Here is a 27,929-nt window from a genome sequence, read left to right on the forward strand (position 1 = left end):
CGGCCCTTGGGCCGCGGGCACTACGGTCACACATGCCGGCCAAACACCCCACTTCCGGAGACATCGGCCGACCGACAAGACACCCCCGGGCCGAGGTGGGGTTGAACCTTCGCGACCACCTTCCCCTCTCGGGGCCGGGGCATGTGCTGACGTGAGTTCGGACGACTACCAACTGTGTCCCTTACCTCCTCTCTCCACTTCACCCCTGCTTCCCATCTATCTTCCCAGTAGCCATGTACTCAATTGCGTGATGAGTGCGTGCTTGACCTCAACTGAATTCCTCGTAATCCAACGCGTGTACTTGTAGGAGTCACACCGAACGTCGCAACGTTGACGGCTTCTTTTGGCGGGCCGAACTGTAAATCACCATCGACACCCGAATGCGATTGTTCTGGTTTACGTTATGGCCACGTATGTTGATTCCAAACGAAGCAAGACTGCCTCGTTAATGAGACTGTATAACACCCGCCATCAACCATAAGCTTCAGATCCAACTACACCTCACACCATCAACGCTCAACTCTGACTTATGCCAAAGTCACCATCACGGGAACAATCCAAAACCAAACTCCCAAAAACAACAAACCAAACCCGGCCGCAATGTCCTTCCCACCGCCCCTAATCCCAAAATCCCTCCCCCCAAACGCAAAAATAGCGCTCATCTCCCCCTCCTTCCGCGTAAACACCCTCATCCCAACCGCCCTCGCCCGCGCCCAAACCCTCCTCTCCTCCCTAGGCTACACCATCACGGCAATCTTCCAACCCGACGGCGAAGACCTCGACCCCGTCCTCTCCGCCGGCGAACCCATCCCCGCCGGGATCCGCAACCGCCTAGCCGAGCTCCGCGCCGCCTTCGCCGATCCCACGGTCGACATGGTCCTCTGCACCGTCGGCGGCTCAACAGCAACAGAACTCATCCCCTACCTCGTGGCAGACGTCGACCTCCAGAATCTCATCAGGGAGAACCCCAAAATCTTTGTAGGCTACTCCGATATCACCGTCCTCCACTGGTGCCTCCGCGCCCTCACCGGCCTCCGCACCTTTTACGGCCCCTGCGCCGTCTCGGAACTCGGCGAGGCCGTCACCTCCACGACTGCCTCCGTCTCCTCGTTCGACTTCTCTCAAGAACACACGGAGAACAACAAGACAGAAGACGACGGATACCTCCAAGACTTCCACCTCGCCCACCTCCTCCAGGTCCTCAGCACCCCAACCACCACGACAACCCCCATCCCAATCCCCCGCTCAACCTACTACGCCCCCATCACATGCCCCTACTTCCTCTCCCCCTCAACCCGCACCTCAACCACCCCCCGAACCCTCCTCCCCTCTCCGTCCTGGATCTGGCTCCGACGAGCCCCCCGCACACAAGGCCGCCTCTTCGGCGGCTGCCTAACAGTCGTAGCCCGCATCCAGGGCATCGCCCACATATCCCCGTCCTGGAAGGACAAAATCATGTTCCTCGAGTCCGCGACGGCAGAGGCCGACATGACGAAAGGCAACCCTCTCGCCCGGATCCGCTCGGCGTTCGCGGACCTCGCGGCGCGCGGGGTGTTTGACGAGATTGCGGGGCTCGTCGTCGGTCGAGCGTACGGGTACAACACAGAGCAAGAGAGAGCCGAGTACGCGGCCGTGATACAGGGTCTCTTGTGTAAGGGCCGGTTGGGGGCGAGCACCAGTTTCCCAATCTTGATGAATGTCGACATTGGACATACCGCGCCCATCGTGACGCTGCCGATGGACGCGCTGGCGGTGCTAGACTCGGAGAAGGACGAATTTTCCATCGCGGAGGCTGTGGTGGTCTAGAACGGGCAGCCACTCGAGAGGAGCATGGGCGGGAGGGGGCCACAGAGAAAACTGTTCATGACATATAGACGGCTGGGTAAAACTAGCCTTTGGGTATTATTTGTATTACATGTTTAACGATAGCTCTCCTAAGCCATACTCGTGTTCAACTTCCCATTGTATCCCATTCACGTTCGTGTATGTCATGTAAGAGAGAAACCCCCTTGGTTTCCTTTCCCCGACCAGCCAGTAGCAATTGAATACCTGTGAAAACCCTTGTAACCAGAAAAAGCACGTGAACCCTCGAGGAAATGACTCCGAACGCTTTGCTGATGCAATTTCTGGGGGGTTCCCCGGTGTGTATGAAAAATGAGAGAAACTTTGGTCGTGTATCGTTGTTGAAAAATAAAAGTGCTGTCGATGCAGCTCTGCTACATCGTGCCTAGTCCTTGGTTCGTGTAGCTAGAACATTTGGCACATCGGTACTGCTTTGTGACGGTGAGGGTGCATGTTGCGGCTCCTGAGGGTGTGCGTCTATAGAGTTGAAGTGGTTAACACCATGTGTCGATTTCTGGCCCTAGTAGAAACCGTCATTGGTGTTGCTCCTACTGCTGGGCGTTGACTGAGCAGAGCTACTAGCATCACTAGGTGTAGGTGGCTCTACAACCTGGCTGCGGATAGTCATGATCCAGTCGTGTTGCAGGAGTTCGACGGCGGATGCGCGGTGCTTGGGGTCTCTGGTAAAGCATCTCTTCAAAAAGTCGAGACCCTGTGGACTAAGCTGATCGGCCGACGGCAGCTGAGGAGGGTTGCCTTGGGCAATGTTGTACATGATGGCCCACTCATTGTCCAGGTTGGCCCAAGGACGACGACCAGTGGCCATCTCAAGAATGACGCAACCTAGCGACCAGACGTCGACTGAGCCGGCTCTGCCAGGGTTCTCACCCTTGATCACCTCAGGCGACATGTACATGGGCGTGCCCGTCATCGACTTGTTGGGCTTGGAAGAGGAGAGATCTTGGACAAGCGTCTTGCCTTGCCTAGCAATGACCTTGGCAGCTCCAAAGTCGACGTACTTGATGATACCATTGTGATCGAGGAGAATGTCTGTAAGTTGTTAGAACAGTTGCTAGACCAATCGGGTAGATAAACTTACTTTCAGGCTTAATATCGCGATGGGCAATGCCACTCTCGTGAAGGTAAGCAAGACCCTCAAGCAGCTGCAATGCGTAAACCATGATAACTTGCTCGTCCTCGATGCGGCCGTGCTCTAGCAAGTTCGCGAGAGAACCGCCCTGACAGAACTCCATAAAAATATAGACCCTGTCGCGATGAACTTCGATGCCGTAGTACGAGACTACGTTGGGATGGTCGAGCACTTCCAAGACACCCATTTCGTCCTTGATCTGCTCGGCAATGGTGGGGATGAGCTTTGGATCCTGCAAACGAATCTCCTTAACAGCCATCAAGTGACCCGAGTCCAGGTTCATAGCGGCATAAACGTTGCCAAAGGTACCGCCGCCGACGAAATGGCCCTGTTGCCAGCGCATCGTAATGTTGGTAGCCGAGGATGAGAGGTAGGCTAGCGATCGGTCGACCTCGTTGTTTCCCTCTAGTACGCGACCGAGAGCCTGCCTCTCTGCCTCCTTGGCCCTCCTAATATCGTCGACCTTGTCAATCTCCTCCAATCGCTGCTCCGTGATGTACTTGGAAGCCTCATGGTCGTCGAGCATGCGATTTTTATCCAAGCGCTTGAACTGTCCAACCAAGGCCTCGATGCGCTCCTTCTCTGCTTGGGCGGCCAGGTTCGATCTCGCTCCCATGATATCAAAGTGTGAAATGAGAAGCGCCATGCAGCCAGCAACCTTTGCCCGGAGCCTGGCGTATTCTTCTTCGCCTAAAGCCAAGATGTGTCTGCCTCTGGTCATCCCCATGGCAAACTCCAGAGCCAGGACCGCCCATCGGAACGTCTTTCGATCTGACGCGATGCAGTCGTCACAGATGAAGCTTACCCAATCCAAAGCAAGTTTCGTCAGCTTGAGGTTGTTCATTTGCTTTCGGTTGCTGTCCATGACAAGGAGAGAGCGTTGACCGAATTCTGTCGCAAAGACAAAGCAAGTTTGAATGAGCTCTTGAACTTCTCTGCCTTCGGTCTGCTTCCGAATGATTTCGACACTGTCCATGAAGTTGTTGGACAACTTGTAGGCAACACGTCTCGTCTCCATCAGACGTGTATTGACCTTGTGCAAATTCGATCTCTGTTCCACAACCAGGTCGACGTGCATGTCGACGGCATCGATGAAGGCTTTCCTGGCATTGACGAGTCGCGCTTGAGCAGCGGCAGCGACTAGTCTCATGTGGCCCTTTTTCAGATCGATGTTTCGTTCCCGAACTGAGAGCTGCACAATGTCGCCGAACCAGTGCGGGCTGCTCTCAGGCCGGAGAATCAACAGATACGGGTCACTTGGGTCTTCCGCAAACTGATCCGGCGAGCTCAGACCCAAGATGGAATGAATGGCGTCGTGTCTATCCATCAATGATGGCGAGGCTATGATGAATATGCCCTCCTGCTCGTAGAGATCCGTGAAAATCTGGAAGTGGCCGGATGCGATCAATCTGTCGTAAAACTCTTGCAACTTCTCTGGCGTGAAGGATATGCTGAAGTCGGATGCGTTTTCGTAGTTTTCACTCAGCATGCGAGAGAAACGCTGCAGCATTCGCTGTCTTACTCGGACCGAATCTAGGCACTGTTTGTATCTCTTGCTCATCTCGGCGGTACTCTCCTTGGGCTTGACTTGGAGCTCCTTTTCGAATGTGACACTCAAACGATTGATAGCTTTGAAGGTTAGGGAACTGAACTGCTCTGCAACCTCGACGTCACCACCAAGAAGGTGGCTACCAATTTCATTGGCAAAGTCCCATTCCGCAAATAGCAACTCGGCCTCCTTGAAGGTGTTTTTGTTGCCACTGAGCTTCCAATTGAGCATTTTGAAGTAGTACCTCAGAGCATCCAGCACGACTTGATCGAAAGACTCGTCAATGCAGGGCGGAAGCTCCCAGCCGGGTTCTGGTTGTGTCACAGCCAGGCACTCTAGCTTGATGCGGATAGCGAGTTTAAGTAGAAGCTGGAACTGGTTGATCATCTGGTCCTGCATCATTGGGTTTTGCTGCGCAGACTCTTTTACTTTCTTAGCGTAAGCGAGGCGCATCTTGATGATTTCCTCAATCAACCGGGATGGGAAGCTGATCAGCGTAAGCAGCTCCTCGATGTATGGTGGAAGGTGTCGCTTTTGGAAGGCGGCGAAATTTCGGATGAGCGTCTGTTTGGACTTGGTGATGACGGTTGAAATACCAGGCAACATGCCTTTGTGTGCATCTTTGTTCTTTTCATCGTCAAACTCCTCGTCATACAGCGACTTCAAGCCGTCCTCCTTCATCAATCGGTCGAGGAATGAGGATTCATCGCTGATGCCATTGCCTACAGGCGAACGCTGTCGTGTCCGAGTGAAATCTAGCTCTTCGTTCCCAACCCACTTTTTGAGAATAGCAAGCTCGGTGTTGATCATCTCATTGGTGTTGTACCAGGCAATGATGGATTCCGACGCCTCATGGAAGAGCGGGGAGTTTGCCGACTGGTGCTCAGCTGCCAGCGAGGTCCAAGAAGGGTACAGGCTCTCAGCCTTGTCAATCTTCTTGACCACGTCCTTGACCTGTTCGTATGGTGGCTTTCCAGCTTCGCTCTCGCCCTTGACGGAAAAGTTGATAATCTCGTCTAGTGTACGGTCCAGCGTCGCGCGAGCCTCCTCGACCATTCGTCTCTGCACTGGAAGATGTCTTCCACATACTTTTGAACGAATACCAAGCCACAGCTCTGCCTTTTGCCCGCTCTTCCCTACTGCTTGTTCGTTGGATCCAATCAACCGCTTCTTTTCTTGCTTGACGACGTCTCCGGTCAGGACAGCTTCCAGCATGCCGTGCCATTCTAGTCGTTCTCGATTTGTCGGGTCTTTTAAATCTTCGTCTGTGGGTTGCAAATCGTCGTTGCCGTAGAACATGATGGTCTCCTGGTCGTATCTGTCGTCAAAGGGTCCTTCTGATGAGGGTGTCTCCCCCTCGGAGTCGGAGTCGGCGCCTTGGCCAATGCCGTTGATGCCGTTTACGTATCCGCCATCGAACGGGTAGCCATCGTTGTGATCCTGCCTTAACCTCTGCACGTATGCCCTCTCTTGCTGGCGAAACCTTTCGCTGGGCCGAGGACGACCTCTCGATGATGCTCGGACGGATTCGACGAAGGAAGGAGCAGGTTGCGGCCTGCGGTGGGCGGCCGGGGCATATGTATTGGAAGGGGTCCTCGCGGGAGCGCTGGGTCGTTGAACTTTGCTCGCGCCATTGGTGTAGGATGCGTCGCCGTCGCTGGCGTTGCTTCGTAGACTGCGGGTTGTACCATTGGCTACGGCGGCCTGGACGAGGTTGGACATGGAGCCAGCGATATGGCCTTCGGAATACCTGGCGAGAGAACCGAGTTCATCTTGACGTTCGAGTGCGTGGGGGTCGTCGGGTTGGTATTCACCAGAGGAAGCAGAATTGTCCGAGTCGACGGGGATGGGAACTGGTCGCTGGGGCATGATCTTGTCTGAGCGCAAGTCGTCGTCTCCGTTGGAGAATCGAACAGCACGAGGAGAGGGTTCGGTGGACATTGTGGCTGGAGGGGATGAGGCAGTTGGGTTGTATATATCGCTTAGGAGGGGGGGGGGGGGGGGGGGGGGGCGGGGGGGGGTGGGGGGGGGGGCGGGGGGGGGAGGGGGGGGGGGGGGGGGGGGGGGGGGGGGGGGGGGGGGGGGGGGGGGGGGGGGGGGGGGGGGGGGGTTGGGGGGGGGGGGGGGGGGGGGGGGGGGGGGGGGGGGAGTGGTCCCTTGGTGGTGAGGCGATGGGTGTCCCGATACGGTGGTGGTCAGCCGTTCAGTTCACGCCTGCGTACTGCGTGCTGCGTACGGCTTCGGTCTGCCGCTCAGCAGTGCAGCTGCTTGTGGATCCTCGTCCGAAAAAGAGGGACAGCAACATGCGATGGAGACTGAGGGAGGCGAACAGAAGACGGAAGGGCACTGCGAGTCGACCGTTTGGGAGCGAATGGAACGGAAATTAGGATGACATGAGGCAACCGTATCCGCGTCGGTTGGGAATGGGATGGGGCTAGACCGAATTGACGGGCAAGCCGCGACGATGGAAGATGGGTTGACCTCGTTTTCCAGGGCCCAGGTTCGGTGCTCGGTGCTCGGTGTGGGTGGCAGTTTGGCAGCTTGGGGTAGTAGTCTGGGAGGAGCAAATGAGGGAAAAAGGCGGCGAAGACGGGCCCCCGGCAGAGTGAGAGGAGACGAAAAAGATCACGATGCAGAGACAAGAAACAGAGCCAGAGCCAAAGCAACAAGCACCCGCAATGGGAAACGAGCACGACGTGAAATTTGATATGGAGCGGACGGAGCGAGGAAGGGACCAGCGGGCAAAGAGGGAACGCGACGACCGGACGGGACGGTGCTGGCGGGCGGCCATTGGCTGAGCCACAGCAGGCTAGTCGCTAGAGAGGCTAGAGCCTTAGTACGTACCTACCTATCACGCCAAGTGAGGTACCGTCGATACGTATCCCTAAGTACCTCCTCTTCCATCGAACCTTGAATTTGAATTCGTAGGCGTTTACTTTACGGATAGAGTCAGGGACTTTACATCAGTACCTGCCAGCACGTGGAAATATCCTATGGGCATTCTGTAAGATGGACTTTCGTCTCTACTTCTTGACTTCAAGCACCTGCGGATGGATGCTAGACTGCTGGTCCTGATGTAAAGCAATTTCACATCTGTTATGAATGCGACGCTGCATCCGCCTGGCAGGTTGCAATCTGCCGAAACAACCACCCATGCGTCGACGGTCTATTCGTACGGATACTATTTCGTGGGGTATATAGACGGTAGGGTACAAACAGTCCATACAAACGCTGACTATGTATGATAGGGAGCCGTGAGAAACGGAAATGACCTGGAGCCTGGATCGCGTCGAGAAAATGTTTAAGTCTCGGAACTTCAAAACCACATACTGCGCAGACCACGAACAGGGGTCGCATCCCAGCAAAAGAGCTTTTGCGGGGGGTCGCTTTGCCGAGGGTGCCAGATGCCACGGTGCTTTAGCCTCTTCTTTTTTTTTTTCCCTTCCTCCTCATAAAAAGACCGTCTTATAAGTGTGGACACTGGACAGTGGGAGTGGGAGTTGAAGAAGTGAGACTTGGAGAGACATGAGGCGGCTCCCGATTTGTGGCTTCCCTCCCACCCCTGGTCCAACCATGCTTCCTCCTCCATCCAAGTGTGGCTACGGCCATCGAGCTGTGTGCCTGCGATCGAACCTCGCGCGAACCTCCCCTCCCTTCTCGACGCGACCCCACGCCCGATGGCTTTTGGGCATGTGGCGAGTGACCCACGCAATTGCCCGCCACGCCACGGCTGCTCCTTGCAAGCTCAACGTGGCGCCGCCCTGTGGCTTTCTCCGTCTCATTCCCCAAAAACGCTTCCTCACGCTTTCTGCTGCTTCTTCTTTCCATTGCGGCCTGATCATGAGGTGAGATGTTCACGCCATGTGTCGCTACCATCACTCGAATAAGCACAAGTTCCTGTAGCCTGGCGTGATGTGAGTCGAGACAGTCCGTGGTTGGTGGGCGCCCGAGGTTCCCACGGTTTTTCTTCTTGCCTCAACCGACCTACTGTGGAGAGCTTTGCTTTGAGGTACCTGCTATACTATTATAGTCTAAGTGGTATAGCTTCCAGCTCCATAACTGATGCCAATCTCAAGCTCTGCGACCCATCGATTTGTACGACGAATGCCGATCCTTTGTGTTTCGGAAGAGACATAGGCTTTTCGAGGTCCATGAAGAGAACCCGCTTACTTGTCATCGAGATTTGCCATGGGCGATTGGAAACACGCCTTGGCGAGCTGTTGGGCCTTTTTGCATCCCCCACACTTCACATGGGCAACTCCAAAGGTACAATAGTGCCCGACTAGTTCCGTACCAGGCACCATTTTCCCTTCCAACTCGGGATACGACATAAGAAGTGCTAGGTGTGTTTTGACTTTCTCAGCCGCACTTTGCTTTGATGTCTCAGAACCCAATGTTACAGGGATACCGACGTTGAAGAGTTGTGTCGTGGTTTCTCACTTTTCCATGAGTCTGGAAACTAATGCCTAGGTCCCTCTGTTAACCCCAATTGCAACTTCCAGGGTAAGGTAGCTAGTTCTGGTGGTCTGGGTCCCTTCTTTGCCTTTATAAGTCGGGTTGCATTACGAGCCGATAAATGCTCTTAGCGGAAGTCTAATCGACTTACGCATGTATGGTATTGATTCAGCATGCTCAGCTCTCCGTTTCGTCAAGGCAGCAACGACTGAGTCTAGTAGACAGGCCATTTGGCAGAGCAACGGGTTGAGCGAGCCAACTGTGGGCCTCGGTCTCTATCCCAATTCCTCAAATGACTACGCTCAACAGTATGGGTTGCAGCCTCGAGCCAACATCCAAATACGGCCTGCTCCCTACTCCCTAGGTACTTCCCACGCCTTACGATTTCTTATTGGTCTATGATCCACCCAGACCTTTGAAACGGTATTGGCCTGACTGAACTTGAAGAGAACGAGTCTGTTGAGCACCTCGGCAGACCTTCCCCGCGGGTTGATTCTTCTAGTCATGTCCCAGGAAGCAGCATCCATGTGACAGGACTGGCTTGCGATGAAGGGAATTGGTGAAGGGGGTTTCTTGATCCAATAGAAAGAGGAATGAGCCCAGTGGTGTTTGTTCGGTATCGTATCGTAAAGCGAAACTCACTCTTCGAGGGCGAAATCTGTACGATAGCTAGAGAGGCATTCGACAGATACTGGCTCATTAGTATGTTACAATGCAACTAACACAGCTCTTCCACCAGGTAACTATCACCGAGATACCAACAGCGCTCAGCTGAGTTGTGCCAATGACTCGATGCTACTTTTTGAGATACACATCTATCTGCGGATGGGAAGACAAGCTACTAAGATAGAGTGAGGGGACGACTGTGTACGAGACGCAGATAACAGACCGCGCGGCTATCTGCCCGTTGAACGAGCCGCAGAGGAAACTCACCCGACCGCCTCAACCAACATTCATACTTTCAGAAGTGCGAGACCGCCGGTCGGCGGGTGCCATACCGAGCGCTCGGATCCTGGACCGAGACGATTCCGCCCAATTCACCAATCAAACACCAGAGAGCTCAGCCAGCTTCGGACCCGCCTCATCTTATCGCATCCGAATACCTTATCGGTACAAGGGAAAGCTCTCCGTCATACCTTGGGGCCTCCTCCCCTCCTCCTCTTGAAACCTTGATCTTTCTGTTCATTTCTCAATCTTTTCACCAATATACCAGCTCAATTGGACTTTTGAAAATGACACGATCAAGATTGGTAGCAGCCGCCCGGACGGCAAGGCCCTTCTTGGCCTCTCCCGCTCGCCAGGGCCGGTCCCTCGCATCCGTCGCCGGACTGAGCTCCACGGCCCCGGCCCCGAGAACGGCGGGAGCATCACAATTACACAACAACCACCGCTTGTACAGCTCGGCATCCCGCGCCAACTGGAAAGAGAAGCTCGCCGCCTTCTCCAAGCAGGACAAGACCCCCCTCTACGACTTCCACGTCGCCCACGGCGGCAAAATGGTCATCTTCGGCGGCCACCACATGCCCGTCCAGTACGCCGGCCAGTCCCTCGCCGAGTCCCACCACTTCACCCGCACCCACGCCTCCCTCTTTGACGTCTCCCACATGGTCCAGCACCGTTTCACCGGCCCCAAGGCCGCCGCCTTCCTCGAGACCGTCACCCCCTCCAGCGTCGCCGACATGGAGCTCAACACGAGCAAGCTCAGCACCTTCCTCCACCCGGGCACGGGCGGCATCGTCGACGACACAATGATCACCCGCCTCGGCGAGCACGAGTACGCCGTCGTCTCCAACGCCGGCACCCGCGAAAAGATCTTTGCCTACCTCACCGAGCACACCGCCGCGCTCCAGAACCCCGAGGGCACCGACTTCTGGTGGGAGGTCCTCGAGGGCTACGGCCTCGTCGCCCTCCAGGGCCCCCAGAGCGCCGAGATCCTCCAGGAGGTCCTCGACCCGGCCGACGGGCTGGACCTGAGCACCCTCTACTTTGGCAACACGGGCTTCGCCCGCCTCCGGTACCAGGACGGCCAGGGCCAGTGGCAATCGACGCCCGAAAAGGCCATGATCAGCCGCGGAGGCTACACGGGTGAGGACGGCTTCGAGATCTCCTTCAAGTCCACCAACGGCGAGGCCGGCCCCATCGCCGAGACGCTTCTGAAGGTCGCCGGCCCGGAGAGGCTGCAGCTCGCGGGTCTCGGCCCGCGCGACAGCCTGCGCCTCGAGGCCGGCATGTGCCTGTACGGCCACGACATTGACGACACGACGACCCCCGTCGAAGGCAGCCTGTCGTGGATCATCCCCAAGGAGCGCCGCACAAAGGGCGGCTTCCACGGCGCCGAGGTGATCAACAAGCAGCTCGTGCCCAAGAGCAAGGGAGGCGCGGGCATCGAGAGGCGCCGCGTGGGCTTCGTGATCTCGGGCGCGCCGGCCCGCGAGGGCGCCGAGATCTTTACAAAGGACGGGGAGAAGGTCGGCATCATCACCAGCGGCTCGCCCAGCCCGACGTTGGGCAAGAACATCGCCATGGGCTACGTCAAGGAGGGTCTGCACAAGTCCGGCACCGAGCTGGACGTCGTGGTGAGAGGCAAGAAGAGGGGAGCCGTGGTGTCCAAGATGCCGTTGGTCCCTAGCAAATACTTCAAGGGACCGACTCCCGCGCCTGCGTAGGGTGGGATGTATCGATAGAAGTTTTACAAAAAGATATCCAGCACTTTTTAGCGTTCAACTTGGCTTTCATCTACCTTATTTGTGATGCTTCTTGCTTAAGGGCATGGCGAGATCAGAGCAACGGCAAGTTTTCAATGTTTTGGTTGGAAGCATGTAGCCACTTCTTCATGGGAGGCCATCACGGAAGCGCAAAGCGATGACGACCCTCAAACGAGCGGCTGAGTACTCTAGAAACTATGATCCTGGAATGCGGCAAATATGGAAGAGGTTGACAAGCAGCTTATGTTGACAGGATCGTGTTACGTTTGAATGTGAAGAGAAAAAAAGAAGAAAAGGCAAAGATTGAACGAGCGCAGAAATTCTTATTAGCATTTTGGCGGATGGGGCTAGACCGTATGCGGATTAGCCCCGGATAGCAAGGATGAAGTGGGGCCCCTTTTCATGGGATGAGAGTGGGGTGAAGGCATTCGAGCCAAGCTATGCTTCGACAACGATTTTCTTTTTGGCTACATCTGCCCCGACTGTTGCAAATTGAACCTCCAAGATACGGTTCAAGGCGAGGAAAGGATCTGATGTCCACATTAGATGATTTATTGCCAAGTTAGCTAGACAGATGTGATCGTGCTTAGTCGTCTGGTTGGTTTCTATAAGCCCCGGCCAACGGGGGCGACGAGCATCTAATGTCACATAGCAGTACGGTACGTACATGCTTTTACATTAGCCGAATTCAACTTGAAAGATCAGATAAACTTCCATCAAACTGGCATGGCATTTGTATTGTACTACTGTCCTTCTCGCTTCACACAACATTGCCGGAGAAACCGGTCATCAAGAGACCAAGAGTATTGAACCCGTACGGTATCACGGTATGCCTACACGCAAATGCTCCGGTAAATGCCAGTGATGATGAGACATACGAGAATCTTCATATTATATAGTTTACAATCATAAATAAACACTCATAGAGAGAACTGGCAATACAAAACAAAATCTACCCCGCCTTGTATATATGCCACTTTTTTTTTGCCTGCATTATGAACTCCCAAACTCCGACCAAGGTGCAAAAAGCAGCCTAACCGGGACAAAGTGTGCCATGTAGTATTACAAGCTTTCAAGAAACACACCCATAATGCTTTCATGGCCCAAGTCGTTGAGTCGTGCCAACAAGCGCAATCGGTGCGCTGCCGCCACCAGCATGGGTGTTGGTGGGCAAGACCCCGAATCGACCGTATGTCTTCTGATCGACGCTCACGTAGTGCGGCAGCCGGCCAAGGAGGTTCAGCTTCGACTCGATCCATCGCAGAGCCTTTTCGGGTGGGCTGAGGAACTTCAGGTAGCCGAGGCCGACTAGAAGGGTAACGTTGAGTTAGTCATACATCCTTCTAGCAGGATAGGGGCAGGTCGCTTACAGAGATATCCAACCAGGACGCCGCAGAGGTGACCAAGCAAGCTGGTGCCAGGAACGAGCGCCGTAACCACCAGGATGAGGATCAGGGGGGTTGTCCACGTCGGAATTGAGTACGTCGCAATCGTCAGGTGGGGGTTCGTCTTGTACGTCCGAATCGCCTCGATGCCCAAGAGCAAAAAGACCCAGACGCTACATTGTGATTCTTCTCGTTAGTTTCCATCCCTCTTGCGCTCGCGGGCGTCACCTGTATAGTTTCTTACCTAGCTCCCATAACTTCGGTGTTGCCCTTGAAGAGAAACCGTTCGATCAAGGTGTAGAGAATAGCCGGGATCGTGCTCAGAGCTGCAGAAAATTAATCGCCCGCGCCTTATAGAGAAGACCAGGATATATCTTACGGCCGATGAAGAGGGCGATAGAGGTCAAGGTGCCGAATTCTGCCTCGAACCGCTCCATCAATGGCGCGAGAGCCGCCAGATTCATGACCGTATGGATGAGATTCACATGAACGAAAGGGAACGTATTCATTCGGTATGCTATCGCCACAATACAATGAGTACAAAGTGCGCCTGTAGAAAGCGGCCTGGCAGGCAAGGGAAGCTTACAAGAGGTAAAGGACAGTTGGTCAGGAATCAGGGCGCCCCAGTGCCTGACATCCCACGAATGTTGAAGACCTGCGAACCATGCTGCGATAATGACCAGGAGAACAATGCGCGTAAAGAGCGGTAAACGAAATACGTAAGAGCGAGCCCGAAGGGTGCTGAAGGACGTTATGTTGGAAGCCATCGCGCCCGCCGCCTCCGGGATTCACGGGATCCAGAGGGGTCGAGGGTCTAGGGTCGAGGGTCGAGTGGGAAAATTGGCGGTCGAGCAAACACCAATCGCCGCGTTCAAAGTCGAAAGTCGTTCTAGCGATGAGTCCAATCGGCAGCACAAGGCATGAGAATCGGCTTGAGTTGGCACCACGGAGATTGTGTGTTTTGCTGCAGCTGGGAAATTGTAGACAACCTGTCGCATGCTCCCGGTCCACTCGGACCTCTTCGGACGATCCAAAAAATGTTAGATAAGACCCCTGTTGTACGACGTATCCACCTCTTATCATCACGTGCCTGTAACAGCGTTACAGCGCGTTATGTAACTCGTCCTGGGTCTCTAAAGTGCTTTGAGTATCGATCATTGGTGAAGTATCAGAACATCACATGCGAATTCACAATGCTTGAACACCTTTGTACCCGCTCTCGCATTGTCACATTGCGTTGAAATTTTGTTTGAACGTTTCAAATTTGTACATACTAGGAAATCATGGCCTACATGACATAGAAAAAACAATAGTCCCAGAGGTATTTGCCCGACCAAAACAAAGGGCATAACGCGGCCATACACTTTAGTTATACCGACCGACACCCCAGAACATGCTAAATAAACAGAGGTACGCCTACACCGCCTAACCACATATCGCCCTGACCCGTATCGCTAACGTAACATTGTCCGTTTATGACTTGCCAGCGGACTTGGCCATGGTGTTAAGAGCGGAACCGTTCTTGAACCACTCAATCTGGGGGGCGTTGAAGGTGTGGGAGAGCTTGACCTCGAAGGCCTTGCCATCCTTGGGGTGGACAACCATGGTCAGAGGCTTGCCGACCTCGAGCTCAGTGGCGAGGATGTCGACCTTGTCCTCGGGTCTGATCTTGTCGTAGTCGGCGGGGTCGGAGAAGGTAAGAGGAAGCATACCCTGCTTCTTCAGGTTGGTCTCGTGAATACGGGCGAAGGAGCGGGTGATGATGGCAAGACCACCAAGGTGACGGGGCTCAAGAGCGGCGTGCTCACGGGAAGAACCCTCGCCGTAGTTCCAGTCACCAATGACAACCCACTTAATACCCTTGGCCTTGTAGTCACGGGCGACGGCGGGGACGGCGTCCCATTCGCCGGTAGTGAAGTTCTGAATCTTGTTGGCCTCGCCGTTGGCCTCGTTGATGGCACCAATCAACATGTTGTTGGAGATGTTGTCCAAGTGGCCACGGTACTTCAACCAGGGACCGGCCATGGAGATGTGGTCAGTGGTGGTCTTGCCCTTGCACTTGATGAGGATGGGGATATCGTTGACATCCTTGCCATCCCAAGGCTGGAAGGAGGACAGGATCTGAAGACGGTCGGAGGAGGGAGAGACCTGGACGTTGACGGTGCTGCGGTCGGCGGGAGGAGCCTGGTAGGTGTTCTGGCCGGGGTCGTATCCGCGGCTGGGGAGAGAGTCTCCGGAAGGAGGCTTGAGCATGAACTCGTTGCCGTCCTTGTCCTTGAGCTTGTCGGTAAGGGGGTTGAAGTGGAGGCTGCCGGCGACAGTCATGGCAACGACCATGTCGGGAGAGGCGACGAAGGAGTGGGTGGCGGGGTTACCGTCGTTACGTCCGGTGAAGTTACGGTTGTAGGAAGAGATGATGGAGTTGGGGGTGCCCTTCTTGACATCCTGACGATCCCACTGACCAATGCAGGGACCGCAGGCGTTGGCAAGGACAATACCGCCGTACTCCTCGAAGGTCTGAAGCTGACCATCGCGCTCAATGGTGGCGCGAATCTGCTCGGAACCGGGGGTGATGGTGAAGATGGCCTTGGACTTGATACCGTGGTCGAGAGCGTCGCGAGCGATGGCAGCACCGCGGGTCATGTCCTCGTAGGAGGAGTTGGTGCAAGAACCGATCAGACCGACCTTGAGATCCTCGGGCCAGTTGTTGGCCTTGACAGCCTCGCTGAACTTGGAGATGGGGGTGGCCAGATCGGGGGTGAAGGGACCGTTGATGTGGGGCTCGAGCTCGGACAGGTTGATCTCGATGAGCTGGTCGTACTCAGCACCCTCATCCTCGCGAAGCTCCTTGGCGTAGGTCTTCGCGAAGTCACCAATGTCCTTACGCTTGGTGGCGGTGAGGTACTTGTGCATAGAGTCGTTGAAGGGGAAGAGGGAGGTGGTGGCACCGATCTCAGCACCCATGTTGCAGATAGTTCCCATACCAGTGGCAGAGAGGGTGTCGACACCAGGGCCGTGGTACTCAACAATGGCACCAGTACCACCCTTGACGGTCAAGATACCGGCAACCTTGAGAATGATATCCTTGGGAGTGACCCAGGGGTTCAGAGCACCAGTGAGCTTGACACCGATAACCTTGGGGGCCTTCAGCTCCCAGGGAAGGTTGGCCATGACATCGACGGCGTCGGCACCACCGACACCGATAGCGCACATACCAAGACCACCAGCGTTGGGAGTGTGAGAGTCAGTTCCGATAAGAAGACCACCGGGGAAAGCGTAGTTCTCGAGGACAATCTGGTGGATGATACCAGAGCCGGGCTTCCAGAAACCGATGTTGTACTTGGCGCAAGCAGAGGCAAGGAAGTCGTAGACCTCCTTGTTGATGCCGACGGCACGGGCAAGATCCTTAGAGCCACCAATCTGAGCCTCGATCAAGTGATCGCAGTGGACAGTAGTGGGGTTGGCGACGGAGGGCATGCCAGCAGACATGAACTGCAGAATAGCCATCTGAGCAGTGGCATCCTGGCAAGCAACGCGATCGGGGCGGAGCTTCAGGTATGAGACACCACGCTCGATCTCTTGTCCGTGAGGGTCGTCCAAGTGGGAGTAGAGAATCTTCTCAGCGTAGGCCAGGGGGCGGTTGAGACGCTGGCGAACGATGGACAGGTTCTCGGACATCTTCTTGTAGTTGATGAAGTTGCCCTCCTCGTGGATGTTCTGCTTGACCTGTTTTCGGCGAGTCAGCACCCTTGTCAAGTCGAGCAAACACGTACGCGATGCCAAAGAAGCACCCGGCCATGCTGTCCAGACAGAAGACACCGTAGACCACGGTTTTCTAGCGTTAGAGGGGGAAGTATCTTACCTTGCGGTCAAGGGGAGAGTCAGAAACGGTAGCCATGCCACGCAGTCCCAGACGGGCACTGGCGGCAGTACGGCTCCGGGCAACAGAGCCCAGGAGCTGTCGTGAAGCCAACATGATTGGTGTTGACACTGAAAGCAGCAATGAAACTGGTCAATTGAGCTTTAGTGGAGAGTTGTCCGAGCTGTGATGAAGCTCGCAACAGATATCTCAAGTGCCCTTGCCTGTTCAAGGGACTTTGTTTGTGAGGATGGAGGAAAGGAAAAGAATATTAAGAGGAAGAAAACAAGAAGGTGGAGAGAATTTCCGACGAGGAGGTCAAGTATTAGAAGAAAGGCGGCAAAGCAAGCCAGGCCTAGGTCTTTCCGGATGGGGGTGGCAGTAAAAAATCCTCGCACCTTCTTTCCGGATCACACTCACTTTTGCCCTCTTTCACCTCGCTCTGGGCTCTTTCCGCGGCAGCTTTTGGGGGGTGGCCACGGTGCGTGCTCGGCTCAAAATGGGCGCAGGCCGTCTGGTTGCCGCGCTGCTGTGTGGACTGTGGAGAAGGTACTGAGGAACAGGGTCGGCCAAGGTGGGCCTCCTCGGCTATGACGAAGGCGACGACGGGCCAACGGACGAATCAGCGAGATTGGATTATTTTTCACTCAGCAGCAAAGAGCAGCAGTGGACTGGAGTGGGGCTGCTTTTCTTCACTTTCACGGGAACAACGACGACCTCAGGAAAGTACCTTCCGAAAGTACCCCCCATTCTGTCCCATTTCCCCTGCTCCGTATCGCGGTGTTCCCTGCTGCATTGCGGAGACCTTGCACCGCAACTGCTCTTTGCTCAGAGGTAAACACCCCTGTCCAAAGCCACATGTACCTTTTCTCGAGTTCTTTTTCTCCCCTCTGCTATCCCCCCTCGCTCACGACCTTTGCATTTGTATCGCTGTTTCGACCGGCCCCTCTCTATCGCGCACAAATTTCATATGAATCTCCATCGCATCACGATACTGCTACTACGTAGGTACTTGAACAATGTCCATCCGCTGACTGATTTGCCTCGACAGGGAACTGATTTTGGTTTGGTGAACATGATCGAGACGGAGGCAAAGGCCAAATACAGGCATCTGCAAAGAGACCAATGACGCGAGACATGACAAGAACAATACCAAGTACCGCGGTCGGATACGGCGTCCGGCAAGGGCGAATGGCGAATAGCAAGTCGCCCAGCGCAAGGAGTCGAGGTGCAAAAACGTCACTGATAAACATTCCTACGACATCTGTTTGCACTGCATGCCGTCACCCGGAGCTCGTTGATACAACTCGTTACCCCAATTCTTGGCCTTTGGAATGTGGTCACAGTCCCGTTCATCCGTCTTGACTTTGGTCTATTGCTATGAGAACGGGAGCATTATGCACAATTCAATTGACAGCATGTGTCTACCTCTACCTTGGTCCGACCGCCCGCCCGAACGCTCATCCATCACACACGAAGACGGCCGATCAAGAGGCAGGAGTGAACAGACTGGACTTTGTCCGTCTCATGTCAGGTTCCGCCCGGAGACGAGGCTAATCCCCATAAAGACGGGTGTGCTCCCTCCAGACCCCGGGGCTACCGCTGCTGCAGCACTGAGCCACACGGCCACTGGCTGCGAGTCTGCGACACTCACGTTGCCTCCACATGTGAAGATTTGTACCTGGAGTCAGGTTCCCTACCACGCATACTTGAGGTACCGACGGATACTCGATACTTGCTGCCTCACCCGACAACGCCGGCCACCACCCGCCTGTCCGGCCTTTTCTTCTTCCTGTGTCACGGTATGGATATCCGGACTTTGGGCGACCACAACAAGGCTCTCCGTTTCTTCCCCACGCGGCTGGACGACGTCCATCGCACACGACCAGGACAAGCCCAGGGAAGCCAGGACAGCTCCATGCGGAGAAATCAAAGATCTTGAGGGCGTACGGAGTACTGTATTTTGCCGTCGCAAGGGCCTCGTCTCAGACTTTTGCAATGCAGTCTGCATCTCGTCCAGGGCTGCAGAAGCCAGAGTCATGTCCCAAAAACTCTTGCCGCTGGAAGATACCTGATACTGTTGTACACGGCTATCATTGGGTGATTGGACATTGCTACCTTACTGTTGATCTAGAGGTCCCGTCCAGCCGGCTAGGTTCCTGTCAGTTCAGCGGCGGGCAGCAGCGCGCAGGACGGCTACAGATTGAAGGTACTTCCTTACTAAGGCCTAGGTACTTCTGTCTGTCCAGCTAAAGACGACAACATCAGGTTCAGCCTCGCATCTTTGAGACTGTTTCACCGACCCCGCGACACGAGTTCGATCCAAAAGAACTATGCTACCGGCATGGGAGAAGGAAAGTCCCGCACAGGAGGAGGAAAACGGTTCATTGCGATTCCAATCCGGGCATCACGAGTCCAGACTCCACGGGACAGCTGTAACCTGTGGCGTGCGGCAACTCCTGTTCAGGTGTCCTCATGTCGCCATTATCATGTACCTGTCTCCCTCGCACTAACGAGTGGTACCTCGGGTGTTTGGGGTCTGCGCTGATTGCGGCATCCAATCATCAGGGGCAATTACAATATCACCAAAATTTTCTGGTCTGGAGACATTGTTTTGGCGCAATTTTTATTTCACTCAAGCCTGCAAAACCGGGGGCCGGCGGCCGGGGGTGTCTCCTCCTTTGGTGGGGGGCCCTTCTCCCGGTGGAGAATCTGGGAGGCTGGGACCGTGGGACCGTGGGACGAGCCTCCATTGCTTTCCCCTTCTGTGGATATACGGATTCAAGCCCCCTGTTCATTCTGGTGCTTCCGTCCGCCGTAGTGGAGCTCAAACTGCCTCGGAAAGCCTTCGGTCGCAAGCTGACCAGCTCGCAGTTCCGGATTCGCCCTCGGTCGTCGCAGGAGATATGATAGGCGATACCCCCCAAGACCCGAGTGCACGCCCGAGCTTGTCGCTTAACATCCTCACGATGCTGATTGCTCTGCGATACTACAAAAAGCGGCCCCCCGCCCTTTCCATCAATCGCGGCTTCCTAAGGTTCCCAGAGAGGCTACGGCCATCTTCCGCAAGGACCGGCGCAGCGGCGCTTTGCTACCCTTTACGGCTTTGCCTCGGCCATCCCGTGTAATCAGCCCTTATTACACTGTTCGTGGTTGGCCAGGAGGACATCGCTAGATGATGCTATCGTGGTGTTTTCTTGCCATGACGACAATCACTAACGACAGGAGACCGACTCGTCCGAGAATTTCTACGACTTTTCTCACCGAGCAAGCGCTCTATCAAATTTCTCAGTCTGGGGCGCTTTATCGAGGCTTCCGATCGCCATGTCTATCCTGGTTTCTATAAACACCGTGCATCAGCCTTGCGTACTGCTTCATTCACTGTCTGCCACGCAGGACTGCTGGTCACGTTATCTGCACATTCCGAACATCCAGCAGCCAGGCGGTGCCAGCTGTTGAGATCTGCTGAGGTCACGTGGGCATGGCACGACAGTACGTACTCACAGAACTGGTCTTCAGGAATCCAATCCAATCACGCTCAACCTCAAATTCGTCCTGCCGCTAGGTTGACAGGACCCCTTAAAAAGGATCGAATTCGACAATCAGTCAACTGACCATCTGAGGGGAACACACCGCATGAGAGTGACTATGCAGCTCCCTACAACACGAGTGCATGTGATGTGATGCGGTGAGCCTTCATTTGCATTTCAAACATTCTGTTCCGTCAGCATCTCTCTATGTTAAACCGAGCGCAAGGGATCAACCAGCAAACATGAGAGCGAGAGTTTGACGGCTCTCTTAGATATGACGTCAGCGCAAAGGTGTCAGCAGGGGACCAGACACGGCCCGAATCTACAATGATATCTGACTGAAGGTCGCAACGACCTGCCTGGAGATGCATCATGAAGGATTTACCTTGGCACTTCCAGGAGGACGAGATGTAGAACACTTTGAGAAACCATGGGTATGTGGTATATCGGGGTATCACGCGGCCCCACGATGGGGAGCGGGCAGATCAAGCGACGGGTTGGAGTAAGTGCCGGATTGACTCGCGCCAACCAGCCCACCCCAGGATGAGGCATTATGGACTTTTGTGCATATTGACGGTCACACTCTCAGTCTGACGACGTCTAGGTACCACGCTCCAAGGGGGAGGATCCGAGGATTGAATAGGTAGCAGGTGGTCCACGGGGGACAGTCAGAGGCCCTAGGACGCCTCAGCACTCGGCACTGGCTCGTGTGCGGCGCTACCAGGCGGCAACCTCGCTGATGCAGTGATGGAGTATCGCGGGATGGGGTGGTTGTCTCAGCCCATGATGTTTCGATGGGCAGTGGGTGTCGTGGAAAAAAACACACGTGTTGGAGTGCTGCAGCTCGATTGGCTGCGGATTGGAGGTTGAAGCTTTCAGCCTTGTGGACTGGCCATCGTGCTCCGTGGATTAGTGCTGGAGATCTGGATGGAGAATGGAGATGGGGGGTGGACTCGGGATGATAATCATCCAGTGAGGGTTTCACCTCTGGTCGGCCATGGACCTTGATGGTCTTGTTTGCGGTGTTTCCAGCGACTTGCGTGCATGTAAGTAAGGTAAGTTGCAACGCACACGAAAGGGAAGGCGGGGAATCATGTTCCTTGCTGCATCGTCGTGTGAGGCAGTCGTGGCAGTGAAAGGCATGAGATGCCAACACCAGGACACGTTGTGGTCGTCGGAAGGAGCGGACAAGTACATTAAAAGTCATGCTCCTCCCGGGCTCAGACAGAAAAGGGGCACCTGTTGGTTGTTGATGCTGCCTCCTTCTCACCAGTGCCACCATCACCGACTTTTCTTTCCCCCTGCCCAGCCGTCAGTCAGCAGGGACATGCAACCATTGGACGCCACCGGACATCATCACTTTCCCACTTGCAAAAACCGACCATCAACTTAACGCAAGCACGGCAAGCCAGGCGGTTGGCGTGCGGGAGGATCACCCCTCAAGTTCAGCCGGTGTTATTTATTCAGGGTCACCTACCAGCCGCGATTCCCTACGTCCAGTCGGGTGCCTACTCGCCTACGAAGCAAGGTTGACCAGCTGGGTTGTTCCCAAGAGCTGTAACTGTGACGTGGACCCTTGCGCCCTCCCTCTCTTCTCTCAGTCTCCAACGGTGTCATCGTGTATTATACCTTGGGTACGGATGCTCTCGCTTTCACGCTCACACATATCTGTACCTTACCGCTCACGTCTGACAGCATTCCCAAAGGTGGTGTTCCAGCAACACTCCAGCTGCCCAGTCCCCTGCTTACCGCCTCGCCCCAGCCCTGGAGCCCTGGAAAAAAAAGTCCAGGTCACGGCCACAGCCAAGCCAAGCAAACCAAGTCAGACAGACCCTGTCCATTGATCCAGACAGACGTCGCTCGCGCTTCCATTTATTTTTCTACGGGGACAGCCAAAGCTCGGCCAAGGGAAAATCATGACTTAATAACCTTGAATTGGCCCCCGTCTTCTTTCTCACTCCCACTTTCAGTCTCTCCGAACCCCCCCGTTGCGACGGTGTCTTCTCTTTTTCAAACAACATCATCACCCTTTCAACCGGCTGCCGTGCCTGCGTGCGTCAGAACCATAGAAACATCGAACCAGGTACCGCGCGCCTCTTCAGCTCCTCCCCAGCAATGCGGTCTTTACCCGCAATAGTGGGCGCCGCCCTGCCTCTGCAGCTCGCCCTGGTCCAGCAGTTGTTCCTGCATGGCGTCATTGCAACACCTGTCGCCAGCGGGCACCAACAAATCGTCATTGGTTCAGAGGTCGCAGAAACAGTCGCACAAGAAGGATCTCGACGTCTAAGTGGAAAGTTTCTACACATTACTGGTACGTTTGGATGCTACCCGACGACACCCACGGGCGTTACGATCAGCATGGCAGAAATGCAGTCGCGACGCTCAGGCAAGGCGCATGAGGCGAACCGCTCTCTGCTTGGTGCTTGACGTGGGACGACACCAAATGCTAATAACTGTTGTGCCCTCGTAGACTTTCACCCCGATCAATTCTACAAAACCCACTCATCTACCGAAGAAGGCGTCGCGTGCCATTCTGGCGATGGACCCGCCGGCTACTATGGCGCAGAAACCTCCGACTGCGATACGCCATCTTCCCTCGTCAACGCGACCTTTGACTGGATCGCCGCGAATATTGTAGACGACATTGATTTCGTCATCTGGACTGGCGACTCTGCGCGCCACGACAGCGATGAGAGCATTCCTCGTAGCCCGGGCCAGGTGCTCGGCACAAATCGATGGATCGCCGACAAGTTTGCGGAGACGTTTGGTGACCCGAAAGACTCCTCGAAAATGGCCGTGCCTGTCATTCCGACATTTGGGAACAATGACATTCTACCGCACAATATCCTCCTGCCAGGGCCCAATAAGTGGTTAGGATACTATGCCGAGATCTGGAAGCGCTTCATCCCCGAGGAGCAACGCCACTCTTTCGAATTTGGAGGCTGGTTCTACACCGAGGTCATTCCTAAGAAGCTCGCCGTCTTCAGTCTCAACACACTGTATTTTTTCGACCGAAATGCCGGTGTCGACGACTGCCAACAGCCGTCCGAGCCAGGTTTTAAGCAAATGGAATGGCTTCGCGTGCAGCTGGAGTTCCTCCGCGAACGCGGCATGAAGGCCATCCTCATGGGCCACGTGCCCCCGGCCCGGACCGACAGCAAGAAGAATTGGGATGAAACCTGCTGGCAAAAGTACAACCTTTGGATGCAGCAGTATCGGGATGTTGTTGTTGGTTCGCTTTATGGCCACATGAATATTGATCATTTCATTGTACACGATACCAAGGAGATCGACATCAACATCTTGGGTGGTTTCGCGGCAGACGACGACGTCGGGCGCGAAGCTTTTGAGGATGAACTCGAAATCCAATCGGCACAGGACTATCTCACAGAATTGCGGGAAGGCTGGGCAAAGTTGCCAGCTGTCAACGTGAAGGCTCTCGAGGAGGAAGACACTGTGGAGTCGGATGCAAAGGGCAAGAAGGACAAGAAGAAGAAAAAGAAGAAGCCAGGAAAGGACTTGGGCGGCAAGTACGCAGAGCGATACCACCTCTCTCTCGTCGGCCCCAGTATCGTCCCCAACTACTTCCCCACGCTCCGTGTCGTGGAGTACAACATTTCCGGCCTCGAGGACGCTGCGGTCTGGACCGACTCGTTCACCAACTCTGTGCCCGCTCTAGCACTCCCGTCGGACGAAGATCCCGTTCACGAAGAATTGAAGCGCGAAATCGACGCCGCCAAGAAGAAGAAGAAGGGCAACAAGGGCAAAAAGGGAAAGAAGCCGACAAAACCCAAGGACCCCAACTTGGTCATCCCTCAGCCGCCGCCTGCAGGCACCGGCCCCGGCCCAGCCTACGCACCTCAGCCACTGACCCTCCTTGGATACACCCAGTATTTTGCAAACCTGACCTACCTCAACAACGACATGACGCACGAAAGCAAGGACGCATCTGGGAACAAGTGGCGTGACGGCATCCACAAGGACAAGGATCCCAAGTCCAAGAAGCCCAAGCCGCGCCCCTTTGCGTTCGAGGTTGAATACAGTACCTTTACCGACAAGATTTACAAGCTATCAGACTTGACCGTTCGCAGTTACGTCAAGCTGGCGAACCGCATCGCCAAGGAGAATGCTAAGAAGGGCAAAGGAAAAGCACTTGCTGAGGATTTCGAAGACGATGACGACGACGTAGAAGACGTAGAAGAAGAAGAAGAAGAGTCATTAGACGAGAAGAAGGAAGTGGTTGAAGACGAAGAGCAGGATGATGACGACGCAGACGACGACGATGAAGATGACGAAGATGAAGATGTAGAAACAGAGAAGAAGAAGGGTAAGAAAGGCAAGAAGGGTAAGAAGGGTGGAAAGAAGAAGAAGAAGAAGCACAACAAGGTGTGGCTGCATTTCTTAAAGCATGCGTTCATCAAGACGGTGCCCCAGAAGAAGTTGAAGAAGTTTTAGAGGACGATTGAGACAGAGAGCATGAGAGCTAGAAAGCGCGCGAGATGCACTGGTCATTAGTTCTTGTCGTCGCAAGCTGCATTATAAGCATTTGCTAGACTTTTTTGGAACTCGTCATATGGGCAAGGACTTTGTATTTGAAAGAAACAGAGGCGTTTTATGGGGGGCGCATGGGCAAAGGGTAGCGGAATCTTATGAGTTTTTATTTTTATCTTTTCAGCTGTAGGAAATTCGAGTTGCTAGTAGATTCACATCTTCGTGTTTCTTTTATAGCATCTTTGCGAATCGAATCGCACCAGTACTGTCCTGGCAAGGGGCTTTTGAACGTCTGTCATATCCATCATCCAGGCTTACGCCTATCGTCCAGGCTATGTCATCATGTCAACACAAGGGATGAGGTTTGCGATTGGGACAATCATGTATTGTAACTCATAACTTTTTGTGTCTAGCCGTGTAAATCCCTAAAACCAAAACATCAGGCGAGATGTACATTACGTGTGTATACACCCACCCACACAACGTATCAGGGCCAAACTCTTCAGTCGCTATCGCTCGTCTGCGCAGCAGGCGAATCGGAGAACCCATTCCACTCCTCCTCGGACTCCTCCCCGTCATCAACACCACCACCACCATTCTTCGCGCCCTCCTCGTCCTCATCCTCGATATCGAGCGCGCCCGAGACGTCCCACCGGTCCCCCTTGGCGGCGCGCCCGACGTACTTTACGAACCGCAGCGTGCCGCTGTCGCGGAGCACGAGCGTGAGCTTGTTCCACGCGGCGGCCTGGAAGAAGAGGATGTTGTCGTCGTCGCCCGACGACTTGTAAATCGCCGCGTCCTCGTCCTCTTCGCCGTCGTCGCCCGCCATGTAGACCTCGTGTCCGCCGACCTCTGTCTCTTCTTCGTCTTCTTTTTCTTCTGGCGCGGGCTCGGGCTCGGCTCTGGCTTTACCTTTGCCCTTGTTGCGCTTCTTTGATGATTTTCCGTTGGGCTTTGCCTCCTCTTGCTCTTCCTCTTCGGGCTTCTCCTCCTCTTCCTCTTCCTCGTCACCCCAGCCCTTGGACGGGGTAATTCCGAGGTTGAACTCGAGACGGGGCTTCCCATCGTGGCCCGTGGCCAGGGTATAATCCTGCCCGCGACGGAACCGGCGCGCGAGGAACTCGTGGCTCTCCACGACAGTGCCCGTGGCGACCTGCAGCCACTCGCGGAACTGCCGCGAGGGGAGCAGGTGGTCGAGCAGCTCCGTGAGCGGGTTCTCCTCCTGCGCGCTGCGCAGCTCGTCGGCGCCCGCGGGCTGCTGGTAGAGGAAGCGGTGCTTGTGCGGGGGACGGGCGACGCGCCACGCAGACTTCTTCTCGATGGCCTCGCTGTCGTTATCTGGGAGGGTGTGGTCGGCACTCTCTTGGGATCCGATGTACTCCCTGAGCCTGGCGGAGAACTTTTTCGAGAGTATGTTGGGGAGCGTGATGCTCGAGTTCTCCTCGAAATGCTCCGAGATCTGCTCCAGGGTATCCGGGGTAAGGTACGTCGGCGCAATGTACTTTAGCAGAAACTCGAGCCCAGCCTCATCGAACCCTTCGAGGCTGGCCTTGGGCTTGTCCACCTTCACGGGCCGCGCCTGCGGTGTGTCGTGCTGGTCCGGGTTACCCTGGAGCTGCATGAGCCCCGAGTTCTTGACCTGCTTCTCCTCGGCGCCTTCGACGTAGCCGTCCTCGCCGATCTGGGGGATGTGGAACCAGCCCGAGATGGCCATGCGGACGCGGCCGCCCTCGGCCTCGAGCTGGGCCTTCGTGCCGGCGTGGTAGACCTCCTCGACGTCGTGGAAGGATTCGCCGGGCTGCACGGCGAAGAAGGAGAGCTGGTTCCACGCGGGCGGGATGACCTTGGAGTGGTCCGGCGCGGGCGTCTTTGCAATCTCGCCGTCCTTGCCTTCCTGCTCGAGCACGGGGAACAGGCGCAGGGCGCCGCCCCACTCAGGCTTCCATGGCGTGTCCGGGTCGGTGAGGTAGAGGATGTAGCTGACCTTGCGGCTGCCAATGACGTCGTCGTGGCATAAGAGGTAGCAGCCGGGGGTGTAGACGTTAATGGCCATGTCGGTCTTGCGGCCGCTCAGGGGTCCGCAGCCGGTGATGTGGGAGACGTAGTCGCGGAAAGTCTCAGAGTAGATTGCGTCGCGGAGCGACAGCAGGCTCGGGAGCTTGGCGAGGGCGTCATCGTCGAGGCCGTCGAGGTTGGCGAGGTCGCCCGACTGGTGGATCTTGTAGATGTCGGTCTCTTTCGGGGTGAAGGAGACGTTTTCGCGAATCTCGTCGCGGACGGAGCGCAGGAGGGCGTCGTCGACGAGGCCGTCGATGACGGAGTGCTTGTAGGGACTCGATTCGGCGTACTGCTTCGTGTAGGCGTCGTGAACCTTCTTGTCAAAGAGACCCTTGCGGAATCTCGACTTTGCGACATCGGCCGAGAGAGCTGCGCGTGGAGCGAAAGAAAGTTCGGTGTTAGTGACGACATCGGGGCAAGGAAAAAAAGCTGAGCTTGTTGTAGGGATGGCTAACTCGTCTTGGTCTTCTTCTTGGACGCTCTCTTGTCGTCGATTCGTGAACTAGCCTTGCGCTTCATCTTGGGTGATTGATAGAGTAGGGACAACCTCTTGGAGACAGTTGAGAGAAGGGGAAAGGTTGTCGGCAGCCTCCCAGAATTTCAATATTTTGTGATGACCCCAGCGCTGAACCGTCTGTCGCTGATCGGAACCGAACGTGGGCTGAGGTCCCACATAAAGTTTTTCTCCCAGCAGCTGTTTTCGCGCCAAATCGTCCCATGGGCTTAGTACCGTCCCACCGTTGGCCCCTGCAAAGCTTGCAAAAGCGCCTCTCCATGAGCATTCGCTCAGCAGATGGCGGGGGCACTTTAACGGTCCCGTCGGGGGAGCTTCTGGGTACACCGCCCTACAGTGCCGGCGTGGCCAATGATCAGAGCTGGCAAGAATATTGACTCTCTGTTCACAC

At 55.2% G+C, this 27,929-nt stretch overlaps 8 protein-coding genes across 8 annotated transcripts; 4 read left to right on the top strand and 4 right to left on the bottom strand.

The window, feature by feature from the left end:
• Window positions 1-600: 600 nt before the first annotated feature.
• Window positions 601-1,806, top strand: CABS01_14357 (LD-carboxypeptidase; the record flags this gene model as incomplete). Its single annotated transcript, XM_060547696.1, has 1 exon — window positions 601-1,806. One exon carries the CDS (start codon window positions 601-603, stop codon window positions 1,804-1,806), a length of 1,206 nt encoding a protein of 401 aa, XP_060393403.1.
• A 556-nt stretch (window positions 1,807-2,362) lies between these two features.
• On the bottom strand, window positions 2,363-6,482 carry CABS01_14358 (uncharacterized protein; the record flags this gene model as incomplete). The annotated part of the gene is made up of 2 exons (XM_060547697.1): window positions 2,363-2,892; window positions 2,942-6,482. 2 exons carry the CDS (start codon window positions 6,480-6,482, stop codon window positions 2,363-2,365), a joined length of 4,071 nt encoding a protein of 1,356 aa, XP_060393404.1.
• Window positions 6,483-10,228: 3,746 nt separating this feature from the next.
• On the top strand, window positions 10,229-11,662 carry CABS01_14359 (glycine cleavage system T protein; the record flags this gene model as incomplete). Its single annotated transcript, XM_060547698.1, has 1 exon — window positions 10,229-11,662. The coding sequence occupies one exon, from the start codon at window positions 10,229-10,231 to the stop codon at window positions 11,660-11,662; it is 1,434 nt and encodes a 477-aa protein (XP_060393405.1).
• A 1,135-nt stretch (window positions 11,663-12,797) lies between these two features.
• CABS01_14360 (rhomboid family protein) lies at window positions 12,798-13,853 on the bottom strand (the record flags this gene model as incomplete). The annotated part of the gene is made up of 5 exons (XM_060547699.1): window positions 12,798-13,009; window positions 13,072-13,259; window positions 13,331-13,412; window positions 13,466-13,603; window positions 13,673-13,853. The coding sequence occupies 5 exons, from the start codon at window positions 13,851-13,853 to the stop codon at window positions 12,798-12,800; spliced, it is 801 nt and encodes a 266-aa protein (XP_060393406.1).
• A 706-nt stretch (window positions 13,854-14,559) lies between these two features.
• On the bottom strand, window positions 14,560-17,062 carry CABS01_14361 (aconitate hydratase; the record flags this gene model as incomplete). The annotated part of the gene is made up of 2 exons (XM_060547700.1): window positions 14,560-16,812; window positions 16,949-17,062. 2 exons carry the CDS (start codon window positions 17,060-17,062, stop codon window positions 14,560-14,562), a joined length of 2,367 nt encoding a protein of 788 aa, XP_060393407.1.
• A 1,301-nt stretch (window positions 17,063-18,363) lies between these two features.
• CABS01_14362 (uncharacterized protein) lies at window positions 18,364-19,020 on the top strand (the record flags this gene model as incomplete). The annotated part of the gene is made up of 1 exon (XM_060547701.1): window positions 18,364-19,020. One exon carries the CDS (start codon window positions 18,364-18,366, stop codon window positions 19,018-19,020), a length of 657 nt encoding a protein of 218 aa, XP_060393408.1.
• A 3,570-nt stretch (window positions 19,021-22,590) lies between these two features.
• CABS01_14363 (calcineurin-like phosphoesterase) lies at window positions 22,591-24,930 on the top strand (the record flags this gene model as incomplete). The annotated part of the gene is made up of 2 exons (XM_060547702.1): window positions 22,591-22,786; window positions 22,946-24,930. 2 exons carry the CDS (start codon window positions 22,591-22,593, stop codon window positions 24,928-24,930), a joined length of 2,181 nt encoding a protein of 726 aa, XP_060393409.1.
• A 538-nt stretch (window positions 24,931-25,468) lies between these two features.
• On the bottom strand, window positions 25,469-27,543 carry CABS01_14364 (uncharacterized protein; the record flags this gene model as incomplete). Its single annotated transcript, XM_060547703.1, has 2 exons — window positions 25,469-27,393; window positions 27,480-27,543. 2 exons carry the CDS (start codon window positions 27,541-27,543, stop codon window positions 25,469-25,471), a joined length of 1,989 nt encoding a protein of 662 aa, XP_060393410.1.
• Between the last annotated feature and the right edge of the window lie 386 nt (window positions 27,544-27,929).

Source organism: Colletotrichum abscissum (assembly GCF_030869225.1).
Source record: "Colletotrichum abscissum strain IMI 504890 chromosome Unknown Scaffold_53.1, whole genome shotgun sequence".
Classification (NCBI taxonomy): Eukaryota; Fungi; Ascomycota; class Sordariomycetes; order Glomerellales; family Glomerellaceae; genus Colletotrichum; species Colletotrichum abscissum.